At 40.8% G+C, this 16,650-nt stretch overlaps 1 protein-coding gene across 3 annotated transcripts; it reads left to right on the top strand.

The window, feature by feature from the left end:
- Nucleotides 1–1,027: 1,027 nt before the first annotated feature.
- Nucleotides 1,028–16,570, top strand: fbxo34 (F-box protein 34). Of its 3 annotated transcripts, none has more exons than XM_017699835.2 (3): nt 1,028–1,351; nt 8,379–8,530; nt 12,599–16,570. In XM_017699835.2, exons 2-3 carry the CDS (start codon nt 8,439–8,441, stop codon nt 14,724–14,726), a joined length of 2,220 nt encoding a protein of 739 aa, XP_017555324.1. In that variant the 5' UTR covers nt 1,028–1,351; nt 8,379–8,438; the 3' UTR covers nt 14,727–16,570. The 3 variants fall into 3 exon arrangements, with proteins under 3 accessions (XP_017555324.1, XP_017555323.1, XP_017555326.1); XM_017699834.2 differs by having other exon boundaries at nt 1,028–1,386; XM_017699837.2 differs by lacking the exon at nt 1,028–1,351 and adding an exon at nt 7,490–7,608.
- The last annotated feature ends 80 nt before the right edge of the window (nt 16,571–16,650 follow it).

Raw genomic sequence — 16,650 nt, 5'->3', positions numbered from 1 at the left:
TTTGGATCATTTCTTAATTGGTCTATTCATCATGGAGTTTTCACATGTAGAAAGCAGCTAAAAATTTCATATTTGGATGTAATATAACGGTGAGAGGCATAATTGCATATCAAGAATAAACATCTGACAACAACTTTTGAGGTTGAATTCTGGTGAAATCATTGATTTGCCACTTCCAAAATCTAATTTCAGTTAGCAAAATGCTATTTTTAGCTACGCGGACCGATAACCACCTGGTTTGGTACAATGCATGACTCAATGAGATAGGCCAAGACTAACAGCCAAGTCGAGACATAGTTCATCTTGAACATGCCCAATGCTTTTTTTTTTTTACTATATGTAATGTGTCCTCTGGATATGCATCATGAGGTGTTGGATTGGTTAACAAATTCCACACTCAATTTCTTCCCACACTAACAAAGTTCCCACCTACATTTAGCCCAAATTTTCTCATGGCAGCTTTTGAGGCATCATTACAAGATCATGTCTGGCCCCATGAGACTAACTTGGATTATATAAATTCTACACTGACATCTGGATCTGGTGCAATTTCATTGTGGAACAGAGTAGCGTGAATGATATCGTTAGCTGAGTAAGGAGGAAGGAAAACTATTTTTATTATCAAAATGAGATTGCTGTTGTCTGGAATCATGGCTACTGCTGCAAAGTTCCTCTCCACACAGATATATTAAACTATCAAGCTAGACAGAGTGATCTGTTATGGGGCACTGGTGAGGACTGACCGACTGACACTCAGATGAAAGGCCAGGGGTTATTTTAAAACACTCAGGCGTAAGCAGATAGGCACTGTTGTTTCTATTGATCTCAATTGTTTGTTAATGGTGTTCATCATCAAGGTAGAACAGATGGTCACAGCGGTCACATACGACCCACTACGTCACCGCTGGTTGTAGAGCTCTCTGATCTTATCTTATATTTAGGATGCATATGTAACGTAATGGTTACAGCTTGGACGGCAAATGGTTCCTCCCTACTTCGGCTGGTTGAGAAACCCGATCTCCTACCCGAGAACTCGCCCACAGCGCTGGACTGAGAAGAGACTAAAGGAGAAAACTAACCCCATACGAGATTCTTTGCTCGTACGCGCGCGCTCACCGGAGAGTACGTCACGGCGACGCGCGCGTATATCAGGCTGTGATCCGCCGCCAGCGCAGGACGGTGGAGAGCAGAAAGCAGACGGGAACTATAAGACAGTATTTGGCTTGCTGAAATACAAGCTTTTGACCTAAACCACGACTTGACAAATGAAAAGGAGTTTTGTGATTCCGTGAATCCGCCTGAATGGTGAAGATTAAAGGAAGAGAGCGACCTGGGGAAAAAATCCAGCAAAGTGAGTCGCAGCGTCTGCTTCCGACTTCTGCCCAGGTCAGCTTCACTCGATTTTAACTGATGCTGACCGATTATGGGGGGCCAGTGATAAAATATTAACACTGCTGCATTTTCAATACTGTATTACAAACCGTGTAAGTAAATGGTTAATATAACGTCATTTTAACGCACTGTCTGCGTTTGTTTATCTGTAGCCGTAGCCGAATAGCTGAGCTGTCGACCGAAACCTGCTAGCGTTAGCTTGTCTAGCTCGGTAAGCTAAAGGTTGCCTCATCGTGTGTAATTAGCTCGCTGGGTTAGTCAGACTAGCCAGTAATTTCCAGGGTGTTTTGGCCAGCCAGGTAGCTGTGGGTGGGTGGAGGGTCTGTGTTGTGGATATAACGCATTTAAACACTTTTGTAGGTTGCTTTTGTAACTTACTGACGCATCGCAGGCTTTAAACACCCCTGAACTCCGTAACTGGCGTACGAGTATTTTCTCTGCAAAACTTCGCTGCTTCAGGCGATTCAGCTAGAACACTGAGTTAATACAGGTAGTCAGCGTTGGATAGTGTTATCCGGATGGAAAGTGTCCTGTCAGGTTTCTTTTTTCGCGTTATATATTTCATGTTGTGTTGGTCTAACTAGGCAGCTCCTGTTTGGGCCGTACTCTAAGTTGACTGGCAAGCAAACGCGAGATCATGATTACTAAAGTAGTTAACTGTCGTAGCCAAATAACGTACTGCGAGGCGTCTGTTGCTGTACTCAGGTATTGATCGGCATCTTTTTAATTTTCTATTTTTTTTAACAATAATGGTGGTTAAAATTTTGCATGTATATATTTGTATTTGTTATATATTAGTCATGTTCCATTTCATGACCTAGATAGGAGAGTTTTAACCATTACAACAGTCCTGCAATAAAAGGGCAATGCCGCCGATTAAAAAATGTCTGCATGGTTGTCATTCGGAGTGGTTTAATGTGAAATGGTGCATTGTAGTGCAATGAAACTTACTCTGATTTCTTTAATATAGTGGTGGTAGGAAGTAGGGGTTCCTCTGTCTACATGGCAAACATAGGCAAATTTTTTTTGCTGTTCAAAATGACCAGTGAAACTACATATTACATGAGTTTTTACACATAATGTTGAACATATATAAGCAACATATTCTTTTCCTTGTTTTAGTTCAAAGCCTTGTGTCAAAACTATCACTTAAAAAAGTCTAGGGCATCAGATGACATATTTGTAAACATGCTTGTAATTTTCTCTGAGGTAACTTCTAGAGGCATTAAACTCTTCAGATGTCTGGTTCCCATCAGCCCTTCTGTAGACTTGCTAAGTTGCTCTGGAATGGTACGTTTTCAAAACAGCCTGAGTGACTAACATCTGAGCAGTTCAGTTCTGTGTAATCTTTTGAAAAATTGTCGCGATTACCCTTTAGTAGGTTGGCTTTGTTCATCTAGTTTCGTACCTTTGGAAGTTTCCTCTTTTTGGTTCTTGGAGTCTCTGCCCAAGTGTACCAAGTGCAAGTTGCTGCTAACAAAACGATGAAGAAGCAGTTGATTCACGATAGTATAACGGCAGGCCTCACTGCAAATTGTGTGCTTTAATGCAGCCTGCTTCCTTGCAAGTAATGGGAACACACATTATTCCATACATCTGAAGGTACGTTAGCTTCTTCACTAAACATGCAATACAAAGAAATAGAATAACTATTGTTTGGTAGAGTGGCTGTGCTACCATTTGACACCCCCCATGAAGCTCATCATGCAGAAATGAGCTCCCTAAATATATAGTTTCCTCCATGTTGATGAATGAGTTACAATTGAATTGCCAACTAATTGTAGTAAGTTAAGCCTCACAACACAGGCAGTGTGACCGCCAGACTTGTAGACAGGCTTTTAGCCAAACTTTGAACTCACGCCTGGTTTGTGATTAACAGGTCAGCAGTTAGCAACAGTGGAGAGATCCAAGGGCCTTGTTTTTGTGTAATGGGGGAAGTGGGATGAACATTTTGGAGCCATTCAGTTGCCATAATTGTAGACTAGTAGAGAGAAAAGTGGCTTTTGTGTCTGGTCAATTTCAAGCTCAAAACCTTGCTGTCTTATGGCGTTGGAAAATTATATCCTCTCCACTTTGGACAATTGTAAACTTCCTCTTTCATATCTCCGGCCTATATTAAGCAGTAGAGGTTTAATGTAGGCCAGCTTATCATACTTTAGTGATATTTCAGTCTCTTACACTTGACCTGTTTATAATGAATCTCTCAGGTAATAATAGCCTACTTTTTAAAATGTATGTTAAAAAGGTTTTTAAACCTGTGTATCTAGATCTATGCATCTACACCATATTGTGGCCATATAACTGGTTGAGTAGTGGAGTACTGGTGTATTATCTTGTTCATAGTCTTAAAATTATACATCGGGTTTAATGTATTTGGTTAAAATCTCTAACAGATTCAGGAACTTTTTTTTTTCCTTTTCCTTTTAGTGATAATGCTGAAGCATACTACAATCACATGGTAATAAGGAAGCAATGTGCATGTGTGGTTGAGATTATTTTAGCTGTATTGATAAAATATGAAATGCATTCTTGCATCAAATTAGGCATGCTTTTTACAAGTCCTTGGTTCTCGAAGTCTGGCAAACAATTCAAAACTTGACCTGTTCTGCAGTCATTATCTCCACCGGCAAATGGTCATGTTGAAACCTGTGAAACTGCAGCAGTTTTTGATGGTGCTTCTTTTTGCTGCTCATCTGCTTGTGAGAATATGTACTCACATTGAATAAGTGAACGCCTTTGAAAAGTCTGGCAACCACTGCAGTGTACACAGCCTGACCACCTGTTTCAGTGCAGTCATCCCTCTGGTTCCTGCAAGGGGCGTCTGACAACTGGACTGCTTCCACGGCCTCTGAAAACCTGTTTGCCTGCTTTGCCTGGAGTCATGTAGCAGCTAGAGGGGCGTGTTCAGGGAGATGTATTTTACTCCACCGCACAAGCCTCTGAGAGCTATTTGAAAGACATTGGTGTGGGTGAGAGGTTTGTGCAGCAGGTTGTGACAAGCGTGTCTCGAATTGCCTGCCCTTCCAAGCGCTGTGCTATATACAAGTCTAGTATCGTAGCCCTTATTACAGTTGCCACTATAGGATTGTTTGTAAAACTGGAATGACCTTTGTAGTGAGAGAGGGTGATGTAACAAAAGTAACATCATGGTACTTGCAGATTCAAAGTGCATAATACATATCATGATGTTTTATTTTTTTGAGGTTTGTAAGTAAAGTTGGACTGGACAAAATGCAACAGCAAAATAGTAATACCACATTTTAAGAAAGCCGTGGTAAACTAAGCATGATGACTTAAAATTAATTGTTTACAAAAGTTAATATGGATCAAGAGGTGTGTAAATCAATCCAATCCTGTAACAAATATACTCTGAGTCACATTGTGTCCAGTCATATTGTTAGCTGCGTGTTTCTTCTTGTAGCATAGTAGGATCTTTAAGTAGGTTGAGCATGATGGCCTACATTTAGATGCTCATCTTAAGTGAAGTCTGTGTGTGTGGGGTTTTTTTTTTTTTTTTTTTTTAAAGGGAAAAAATGTAGACTGGGATCCGTATCAGCTGATGCTTAAGGTTTCAGTATTGGCATCAGAAAAGGAAGAAAGTATTGTAGTACCATCTCTATACTTGTTATGCATTTTCTGCATTTACTGTACACATTGTTTACAGGCTCTCAAATATTGGTCAAAATGTAATCTTTTTTTTATATAAAAAATAAATGATCGATGTGTTCTAGAAGTATTGATGATACTCATGATGAACCCAGAATTGTGCACAGTGATATTTATCATAATAATAATAATAATAATAATAATAATAATAATAATAATAATAATAATAATAATAATAATAATAAAATTAGTAATACAGTTGTGGTTGATTTCCTTAAAGCCTAGTCTTGTAATAAGTTTTATTTTGACTAGTTCATGACTAGGCTTAATCCCTAGAAACTAAACCTTAGTGTTTTGAGAATTTCCACCTCTACTTCGTAGTTTATGTATTAGATATTATGTGTAATGCTGTGGTGTGTTTAATGCATGTAGCATTTAGTAGGACCTTTTGTTTGGACAAAGTGAAATGTAAAACCCATCTGTGGTAGTGGTTTCTCCCTGCTCTGAGTCCATTTTGTACAGTAGTTGCTTGCACTTGAGTGTGGATGTTTGTGAGCAAACGCACATGAGCACACATCCGTGTGCTCTTTGTCCCTGGGTGTGTTCGGAGCTGTTACAATGCATTCCAGTGAGACTCTGATGTTTCCATTCACAGGCACATTTCAGTTCCTGCTGAAACAGAGCTATCAGGCCAGTCACAACACATTTTTCTTGAAGGTTGACACTTCATCTGTATGTCAGGCCCTTCCAGCACTATTGCATATTGTGGGTGTGTTCTCCCCTCTTATTTTGTGATGTCTGGTTGGAAGTGGTTGGGTGGGCTACAAGGTGACCTGTTGACTTTGCTATTTCTAGGTTGGTGTCAGAGCAGGAGCCTTGAGCATTGCTGGAGAGCATACAAGCATGTTAAGCCTACAGACCTTTGGGTTGCCATTGCAATGCCAGTAAAATTCAGTTCCTGTGCTGTTGCAGAGCACAACCCTCATCATTCTAGAGATGGCCTAATGATTTTATTGGGAAATGTCTGACTCTTGGTCAAAGAACAACTTAATTGCTGACTTAGTGACAGATTTTCAGGCCTATAATTGATTTTATTGGTCTACCTTCATACAGGTAGTAAACAAGACGAAGTTGTTTTGTTTAACTAGCTGCAGCAGGCTGAATGAAAGCACTGAGCAGTACTCCACTTTTCTCATAGCTGGTCTTATTTTTAATTTTTTTATTATTTTCTTTTAAATGTGACATGACTGATGTTAAGAATTGGTACTGAGTACTTTTTACAAACCTCTTTATGTTAAATTTGTTTGCCAGGTCAGTGTATGTTTTACCTACCTTTTACCAGCCCAATGAAATATAACAAGAAAGCCTTATAATTTTCTGAAGTAGAAAACAACCTTGTGGAGGAAAAGAAATCATAAGCATGTTTGTAACCTAAGAACACACAAGAGTGCAACATGTTTTATAAGGAGGGGCAGTTTATTGCACAACAGCTCCATAAGTAGAATGCACCATGTTTAAAAAGCCCCTAGATGCTTTGATGGAGAACAGTGCTGAATGAAGAAAACAGGTCCAGAGAGTTTGCCAAGTGTGTTGAAATGGCAAGACCACAGTGTGGAGAGCAAGAATTTTCAGTTTTAGTATCAGGTCTGCTTTGACTGACTTTGTTAAAAATATCTGAAAGCATAGTTTTTCAGCAGAGACATGAACCACTGAAGTGTCCTGTGCAGTTTTTATATAGGCTGAAGTCGAAGGCTACTTCAGATGCTCTTTAGATTATCATTCTATACAAAAGCTTTGTACTTTTTGTCTTACATTTGAAGTATGTCATAACCTGGCATGCATTACACATTAGAGTAATGTGCTCATTATTTTGTACATAACTGTAGTGATACCTTGCATAAATGTTCCACTGACTTTACAAGCATGTTTTTACAGCTTACGTGTATTTTTTGCAAGAAACTCTAAAAGCTATTGTAGTGACTGGGCTGTTTTGGCACTGGCCTCAGACATGTTGGAAATGGCATTGTGTAAGCTAGCTAGCCACACCTCTTGAATGAGTGCCATTGTTTTTGGAAAGCCAAGGAAAGTTCAGGTAGGGGAAGTGTGATATGAAAAGTTCTCTCAGGAATGCACAGTCCCGAAGGAACTCTCAACAGAACTTTTATGTGTGTTTAAATGTATAACTCCGTTTGTCTTCTGTCCTGTTTATTTTTACTGGTTGCCGAACAAAAACTTTGTGTGCCTGTGCATGCCTCTGCATGTGAGGGACTGACACCTCCTTTACATAATCTGGGCTCTGTCTTTCTTGTCAGTGGGATTCTAAAGTATTCTAAGTATTGATTATTGTTGCCTTATATAGACATGTGAGGACATTGAATAGCCATTGGCTCCTCAGACCTCCTTTATTTCTCATTGCAGGCACATGCCTGTAAGCAGAGCTGCCCACAACTATGCTGGCCAATCACAGTTGCTTAGGTGAAGTCTTGGAAGTGTCAGACAATTTTGACCATGTGCTGTACTGAAATGAACAGTGCACAGTTTTCACATGTTGCAGGATCTGCAGCAATACTCTGATGCTGAAACAGAGATGGCTACAGTGGAATATGTAATGTAAGTACATCTCTGAGCAGTGTGTAATGATTTAGCATGAGATTCTGTTTTGTAAACCACATTTTATGTAGCCTACTGGTAGTCTTCACCTATATTGGAGGAAAATGTGTATTAATCTGTTTTGCTAGAGACTTGCTCTGTGGATGGTATTTCAAATACTTTAGTAGTGCACTAAGGAAATGCCTCTGCAAGTGGTGCTGTGCCATACAGTGAATATCCCAGTGTCTGGGGTTACAATGATGGTTTGTGATTGGTAAGCACCATCATGCATTTAGCTCGTATTCCAAAAGAAGGTTTTCTTCAGGCATATGTAGATATGTAGTCTTCATGGCTGATGTTTGTTTGACAACAAACTGTTTAAGGAAGCTGTGTGTGTGTGTGTGTGTGTGTGTCTGTCTGTCTGTCTGTCTGTCTGTCTGTCTGTCTGTCTGTCTGTCTGTCTGTCTGTCTGTCTGTCTGTCTGTCTGTCTGTCTGTCTGTCTGTCTGTCTGTCTGTCTGTCTGTCTGTCAATGCATCCCTGGGGGGAACAAATACAGATGTTAATGATGGTCAGTGTGTCCTCATTGGCTGTTTATACATGATGGTTATTGCTATCCAACTGTCCAACTGATTAACTCTGTTGGGATTTAACAGAGAGTGTTTACTCATATAGAGTAACTAATGCTTCCCCATTTTTCCCTATTCCCTTTGAAATATTTTGCATGTTCACTCATGTCCAAAAGCCAGAGTTGTAACATCATCCATGTCTTTGTGTGTTGGTTTCTTGCAGTGTTGGTGAAGGCCTGAAACCAGGAAAGGAACACCACTTTGCACTGGAGGGAGGAGCCTAATGCCTCAGAAATGTGAAACTATCAGTTACTGTAGCCCCACCCCTTACAGGGAACCAGGGAAACAAGCCTCCAATCTGCAGGCAATCTGGAGGTAAGACTCTTGTAGTGTCAGCACATGCTGCTTCAAACATGGGGGCTTAACTGTGTTGCCATTTCCAAAGTAAAGTATGAATGACAATTTTTTGAGCATGTAAATAAACCATATCTGATTGTCCTCTCAGGCACTCAATAATGAAATGGGTAAAGTAGTGGAGTGTAGCAAATGAGTAGAAATGTGTTCAATTACATTTTAAACAAGTATTCCTAGCAACACTTTGCAAGTTGTGGTTACCCAGTACTGGATATCAAAACCAGATTGTCTTTGTTTTCTGCATTTTAGTATTTTCACAAACAAATCTGGCTATTGCTTCTTCTAAAAACTCCTCTCTTGCCATGTCAGTCTTTAAATGAAGACTGCATTGCTTGACCTGTAGACTGAAAGACACATGTGGTGACGCGTGCAAACCCAGATGCTCTGCCTCTGCCTCAGAAGAACAGTGTTACAACATAATTGGCGTAAAACAGACTCCGCAGTTGTGACCTCACCCTTTCTTTTTTTCCTGAGTTGGACAGGTTCCTTGGCAGGCCCCCTGTAGGGGAAGTCATGGATCTTAACAAGAAGTGGGGGATAACAATCTTTACTTAATTAAGCAGCGTTGAGTTCGAAATGAGCTCACCTAATCATTTAACATGACTCATTCCTCAGTTTTGCTTTTCACTGTAGTCTGTTTATTTTCTTTAAACATGATGTTCATCAACGTTTTCACTTAAAAATTGTCCTTCGTTCAGACATGTGTTTTGGTACAGGGTATTGAGGAAAGTCTGAGTTTTGAGGGCAAGCAAGGCTTGGGCTGGGGCTGTATGTTTTTGCCAGATTGTGTAATGGGTAAAAATCAGTCTTGCAGGGCCAGATATGAGAACTTCTGTCCAATGTGATCTTGCTCCCACCCAACAGTTGTACTCCTGTATACTTCTGTGTTGGTGGTAAGTGGAGGAGTGCTACATTTTCCTTTGTTTCTCAATGTCCAGTGTCATGTCACCTTTATTTGGTACATTTAAAAACAAGTCTCAAGTGCTGTACATTACAATTAATTCCAAACAAAAAAGGAGATTAATAGGGGGAAATGAATAAAATTGAATAAATTGGCAATGAATTGATAAGTAAATAGAACAAAATGCAGCAAAAGACAAAATCCCAAAAATCCCAATGTGTGGTAGAGTAGTTTTTAAACCTCTCTCCTTTGAATCTCAAGCAAGACAATGGAATAGATAAGAGCAATTGGTAAGAGGATCTTAAAAAAAAAAATCTAGAGTTGGATAGTGGCCAGAGATCAAATATAGCTTGTTGCCATGCCATTAAGAGGTTTAATGCTATACAGTGTCATGAAATTGACTCACAACTTGGCTAGATAGCAGCTTCTTTTATTTTTAAATTATTTTAAAAGGCATATAAACCAAACTGAGTGAACAGAAGATTGGATACATGTGATTGTAGAAAGATAGCTGTGCTTGTAGATTCTGTGTCTCTACATATTCTTAAAACATTAGTCATGCAGCATCCCCAGCTTTCTGGCATAAATCATAAGACACTGTTTGGTTGAGTTGTAGCATGCAGATATAGGTGCTTTTTTATAGTTCTATAATTATAGACTGTAGTCCTTTTCCTCTGCATACTTTATTAGCCCCCTTTAGCCTGCTATTCAATGGTCAGTGCCCTTGCAGGACCACCACAGAGCAGCTATCATTTGAGTAGTGAATTGTTCTCAGCACTGCAGTGACCTGTTAGTGTGTGTTGTGCTGGTATGAGTGTATCAGACACAGCAGTGCAGTTGGAGGTTTTGGAGTTTTGTCCACTCACTGTCCACTCTGTTAGACACACCTACCTAGTTGGTCCACCTTGTAGATGTGAAGTCAAAGATAGTAGCTCATTTGCCACAGCACAGTTTGTCGCTCATCCTCTAGTCCTTAATTTGTGGTCACAGGATGCTGCCCACAGGACACTGTTGGCTGGATATTATGGGTTGACAAACTATTCCCAGTCTAGCAGTGACACTGAGGTGTTTAAAAACTCCAGCAGCACTGCTGTGTCTGATCCACTCAGACCAGCACGACACACCAACATGCCACTACCAGATCAGTGTCACTGCAGTGCTGAGAATGATCTGCCATCCAAATACCTGTTCTGTGGGGGACCACTGAAGAACAGGTTATATGGGACTAACAAAGTATGCAGAGCAACAGATGGGACTACAGTCTGTAATTGTAGAACTACAAAGTGTAAATGGTAAGCGCATATGATGAAATGGACAATGTGTGTAGAAGCAAGGAGTGCTTGTGGCTAATCAGTGTATATATCCATGTAAAGGTAAAGCTTCCACCTTGTTTTCTTTGTGGACAGTTTTGAACTTGTGGACAGGTATTTTTTTTTCCACTCTGTAAAACTGTTGTTCCTAAAAAGAGCTTGCATGTGTGCCCTGTACTAACACAGTTATGGCCAAGACAGGAAACCAAATGGGGTGTTATGCCAGGAAATGTGTGTCTGTATCCATGGAGCTGTAAGCCACTGTTGACTTGACACATGAGCTGCCTCTCTTTTTGTTTGAAACACCAAATCAACAAAAAATATTCACATGGGTTACCTTTTGTTGCTCCTAACACTGGGAAATAGTCCTTCAAGTAGGCTGTACAAGGGTGCATTTCAAGTCTGCATGCTCCATGCTGTTTTCTCTCCGACTGCCCCTCAGTACCAGTAGACTGTATAGACTCGATTATTTGTGGGTTCTCCCTTTTGAACAAAACTATCGCAGCACTCTTACAATTTGGATCTATAATAAGTGTCCACACTCATACCCTGTAATAATCCACCTTATATTCATGTTCCCATTATTAGGCCTGGGTTTGTAAGACTGCCTTATAAGCACTTGTCTGACAGGCATCCCACTCATGTGGCTGCTGCTGGTTGCTCTGCAGGCTTGGTGGAGCAGCTGGGCCTTTGTCAGCTGACTGCTTGTGTAATTCCCCAGCTGTGTCTGGACATGAGTGGCCCTGCTCCTATTATGTCAGTTCAAGGGCCAAAGGGAACAGTCAGCTCTTGTTGTTTTGGGTGTGACCATGCCTGAACTTCTACTGCTATGTTGATGCAGTGCTTTAGGGTCATTGGATTGAAAGCATCTGTCATATTTGGGTTTTTACCCCAAATGATGCTAAATTCTATTATTTGCTTTAGTATTTTGTTCTAATAGGAGTTTGTATTTGACAATACAGACCTTGGGTATATATTACAGTGGTTCATTGAAAAAATATTTTTGACCCCACAATAAGCTCACCTACCTAAAGCCCCATTAGTAAGTCTTACTGTTAGAACTTGAATTTCAGCACTAACAAATCTCTAGCCTGAAGTGCCAAAATAAAAAAACACTAGTTCTATATGCAGTAGCAAGTCTTTGTCAGAGTTGGTGGTCTTGTGACTTTTGCTTTCCATTTTTCCATGTTTATTATTAATGCTTCACATAGACTGAATTCTACACTAAATTTAAAAGTATTAATAAAATAGACTTTCATACAGCTACACATCAAACCTACCGAAAAACAGATCTTACCAACTTACCTTTAACAACAAATCCTGAACAAATATTATTCTCAAATATCATTCTAACTATAATAAGTATTTATTAAGTCTTGTAAGATAGGGGATGTGGGAGTTATAATAACTTTTAGCCCTAGTCAGTTAAATTTTAAAACAAAGACTGTTGCGTGTGGTCCATCCTGGTATGGATGTGATGGTGGTAACGAACATAAGATGCTCCAAGAATGATTTGACACGCCCTCTTTTGCACACATTTCAGCTATATTAATAAGGACTGAGTAAGTCCAGCATGCCACACAGGGACTTCATACTCAAACACCAGTATAATGCAGCCAGTATACATTGCTAATAAATCACTTTGCACAACCAAGAAGTATTTGATGCTTAAGAAACCACTTTCTGTTGCCGTTTCCTGTCATTTACTTGCTTGTTCCATTGAAGGATGATGAGACCCAGTACTTTGATTTTAGACTTGACTGTGGTAGAAGATGGAGGTTCAGCCCTTTTAAGACTTTTCCCCCCTTTCTTTTACAGGTCTGCCACCATGCACCTCAAGCCATATCCCAAAACACAGAATAAAGAGCTTCACCAAGAGGGAGGGCAAGATGGCACACACAATCTTCACATGGACCAGCGAGGAGTACTCAGAACTGAGTGGGGTGTCTGCCAAGCATGCAGCCTTGTGGGCTCGCCTGGCAACGGTACAGTCAACCGGTGCCCCCTCAGTGTTATCTCTACTAATACCCTCCATTGTACCACCAATAATGGCAGTGCTGCACCCAATAGATCAAATGGAGATTTCTCCAGCTCCTGGACCCACAAGACCAAGGCACCTTCCTCTGTCACTACATTCACAAGTTCCTTAGTTCTGTTCTCAACCAGTTTGGAGAATGAGGGCTCATTAAGGATATATCAGGGAGAGGAAGGAGAAGGATCTTTAGACATATGGGCCGTCATCAAACCTGGGAATACCAAGGAGAAGATTACAATCTTTACTGCCCAGAAGTGTAGCCATGTTGGTGCAGGTGGCAATGACAAAGCACCAGAGAAAGGGGGGATTACCCCAGATATGAGAGTGATATCATTGAAAAGCAAAGGTTGCTGGGATGGTGACTGGTCTGTAGCGAAGCGCAGAAAAAGGTCTGGAAACCCAGACAAGCAAAGAAGCATAGAGCCTCCAGCTCAAAAACCTGAGATATGCACAGCACCCGTGACTCCGAACAACAACTCGGATCATTGCTATGGTGTAGCTGGGGAACTTGACAGAACAGATGGAGAAGAGAGTGGAAAAACGCCCTCTGTTGTGGAAATAGTGGCATTCTTTGAGCAGAGGGCTTGTGATCAGCAGGTAGATTTGAAGCCTCAGTCATTGCGAAGCTCCAGCACAATTACTCTGTCCAAAGCTGGATCACTGGTTCAGCCAACACAGCAAGGATGCCAAGGCCTGCAGCTGTCAGAAGTCCCTGAGGAAGAGGAATCAGTGCGGGTACTGGACATGGTTGCCAAGGTGGAATCACAGTGCCTAAGCAGACAGGACCTCAGAGATGGGGGAAACCTCTCGCGCAACAATAGTCTACGGAGGAGGGTGGGACGTGTTCTGCTGGCAGGGTCTGAACCGTGCTCTATGCCCTTGCAGCCAGCAATACCTGCCCTGCCTCAAGATGAGAGGGTAGAACGTGCAACAGAAGGATTTGCAAGCGTGACTGACAAACTCAGTGGCCCTTCTGAAGCCCCTTCACCTGTGTCAACAGAGAACTCTGAGAGTTTAGTCAGCTATACCAGAGTACAGCAAGGAAGTAAGAATGTTGCCGAACAAGAGACATGTGCAAATATAGAGACAGTGAAGCACTTGCAGCCTCTAACCAGTCCAACCGATACGAAGGCCAGTGATTGCAGGGAAGAACCTCTTCCAGGTATGCTGTTTTTTGCCCCTTCCACCCCTAAGGCACTTGAGCAGAAACCACTGACTGTTTCTGAGAATAGCCCTGTATCTCAGAATGTAGAGTGCTCCTCTAATGGCCAAGAGAGTGACCATGCAGGAGCACGGTCACTCCAGCAAACACTGGGCCCTCTTTCAGCTAAAGAGCCATCCAGTGAAGAGAACATGGTTAGAGTGTGGGCTGATGTAGAGGAAACTGAAGGGGAAGTCAGTTTAATTAGTCGGGATCCTGTGCCTTTGCCCTTGCGTCGCCTAGTGTCTCATGAGTTCTTGGAGACCCGCTTCAAAATCCAGCTCCTTCTGGAGCCTCAACAGTACATGGCCTTCTTGCCCCATCACATTATTGTCAAGATTTTTAGCTTGCTGCCTACCGAAAGCCTGGCTGCTCTCAAGTGCACCTGTCACTACTTCAAGTTTATCATTGAGAGTTATGGTGTGCGACCATCTGACTCCCTTTGGGTGAGTGACCCACGCTACAAAGATGATCCTTGCAAGCAGTGCAAGAAGCGCTATGACCGTGGTGATGTGTCACTGTGTCGTTGGCACCATAAACCCTACTGCCAGGCATTGCCCTATGGCCCTGGCTACTGGATGTGCTGCAGGGGGTCCCACAAAGACACACCTGGTTGCAATGTGGGACTCCATGACAACCGCTGGGTCCCTGCCTTTTATAGTATCAATATGCCAATTTATAAGAAAAGCAGGGAAAATGAAGATGTGTAGTTGTGCCAGAGGATGGATGGTGTTTGAGCTGTTTGGTTGGGCTGTGTGGATGAACAGTGTTTCTTGTGCCTCTGTGCTGCCATATGAGCATGTGCGGTTTTTTTTTTTTTTTTTTTTTTTTTTTGGGTCTTCTTTGGATGTTGAAACTGCTTGTAACCACATTTGCTGAAACTAACCAGGTGGATTGCTGTACTTTTTCCTCTGATCCTCTCCTGCTAACCACCAACTCATCTCTCTACCCTCCTCAGGTCCTTAAAGTTGGTCTGCACTTTAACCTTTTAAGAAAAGACTGAATTCTCATGAATTCTGTCAGGGTACTGCTTTCACTGAGTCTACTCTTGACAAGCATTAACCTACTTTTCACTAACTTATTTCTTAACCTCAAAAAAAATCTCATTGATTGCGTTCACTGTCATTCAATATATTTGACAAGAATAAGCCTAACTTTTACTTTTCTATAAGATGGAAACATTATCTTGTTCACATAAAGGGCTTAATATAATTTTAAAATTTTCTGTGCCCCATGCACCATCTCATAATCCTAATAGCATCTCCTGGGGTCATGATGGAGTAGCTGACCTTATCTCTGGCTGGTCTGAAAGTTGTTCTGAGCCCAGTTGTTTACATTGTACATAGCGAAGTCATGTATCATAATAGGGTGAAGAATGCTGGCACAAGTGTGACTTGAACTGCAACTTCAGGTTCAACACTTAAATGCCAAAGTGTGTATATTTCACATTGCTTGCTCTTGTTCTTTCAGTGAGTCCTTATGTTAAACCACTGTTAAATAGCAGTGCGCACACCTTTTAAATGTTGGCATCTCCCTGGTGTGATGCAGTGTCTCTTACAAGGAGACATCTGAATGTGGGAAGACTGACCAACCATATCTGTATAGCAGCTTACTGGATGGCATCTGGAAAAAAGACAGAATTCACAGTAATGGAAAGAGAATGGTCTCCAAAGTGTGTTTCAGAATTTTAAACAGCATTATTGTAACATGTGTTTTCTGCCTTATGAGGCATTTTACTTCAATAAAGTGTATTCTTGGAGGATCTGTAAGCTGCTCCTATTTCCTCTTTTGAATTGATGCAAACATAAAACAAGTATTGCATTCTAAGTAGAACATTTGTGTATGAATTTAAAGTTGGGAGAATTTACTTTTAGTATTGGGATTTTGTGACTTAGAAAGGTGGGGACTAACAAACCTATTGCACTTGAGAAAGTTCACAACATTAATGATCCCTGTAATATATTTAAGGGCAATGGGCCTCGTTCACCAACGATTCTTAAGAGATTTCTTCTTAAAACCCAACTTTCACCAAACACACGTTTTCCTATTTGGGATGTATTCTTAAGGAAGAATAGAATCTACGCACACTCAAGTGTGTAAACAATTCATCGGTTTAGGAATAAATCACAAATCTGATGGACTTTGACTTAACGTAGGAAATTCGAAGATATTGGTGAATGAGCCCGAATGTTACTTTATTCTACTTATACCGAAAAAGTCCAGTACCTTTTGGGCTTGTGCTCTTAAGCAGTTTCAAGTTGCTTTACCCTTTCATGTCCCTGTTGTTCCTTGTACTGACAGATTTGGCATCTTCTAATCAGAGGTATATAAAATATATAATGCATAATGTTTGTGTGTGTGTGTGTATATAGATATATAATCTAATATTCAGATGTACATTGGGATCACACACTTGCTTTATTTTACTCAAACTATGTATATACAGATATAAATATTTCTTTTTTTTCCCCTTTTTAAATTGTGTGGCCTTGAAGTGCACAGTATAAATGAGTGGTTGAAAACATTTGACTGGGTAATAAAATGCATGAAAATATCTGGTTCCCATTGTTTTAATTCCAGACAACTAATCAGTTCTTTCCCCTGAAACAAAAATGATTCTTGATGACAGTTATG

Source organism: Pygocentrus nattereri, chromosome 10 (assembly GCF_015220715.1).
Source record: "Pygocentrus nattereri isolate fPygNat1 chromosome 10, fPygNat1.pri, whole genome shotgun sequence".
Lineage (NCBI taxonomy): Eukaryota > Metazoa > Chordata > Actinopteri > Characiformes > Serrasalmidae > Pygocentrus > Pygocentrus nattereri.
Note: the sequence above shows the minus strand (reverse complement) of the source record. Positions and strands in the feature narration are given on the sequence as shown.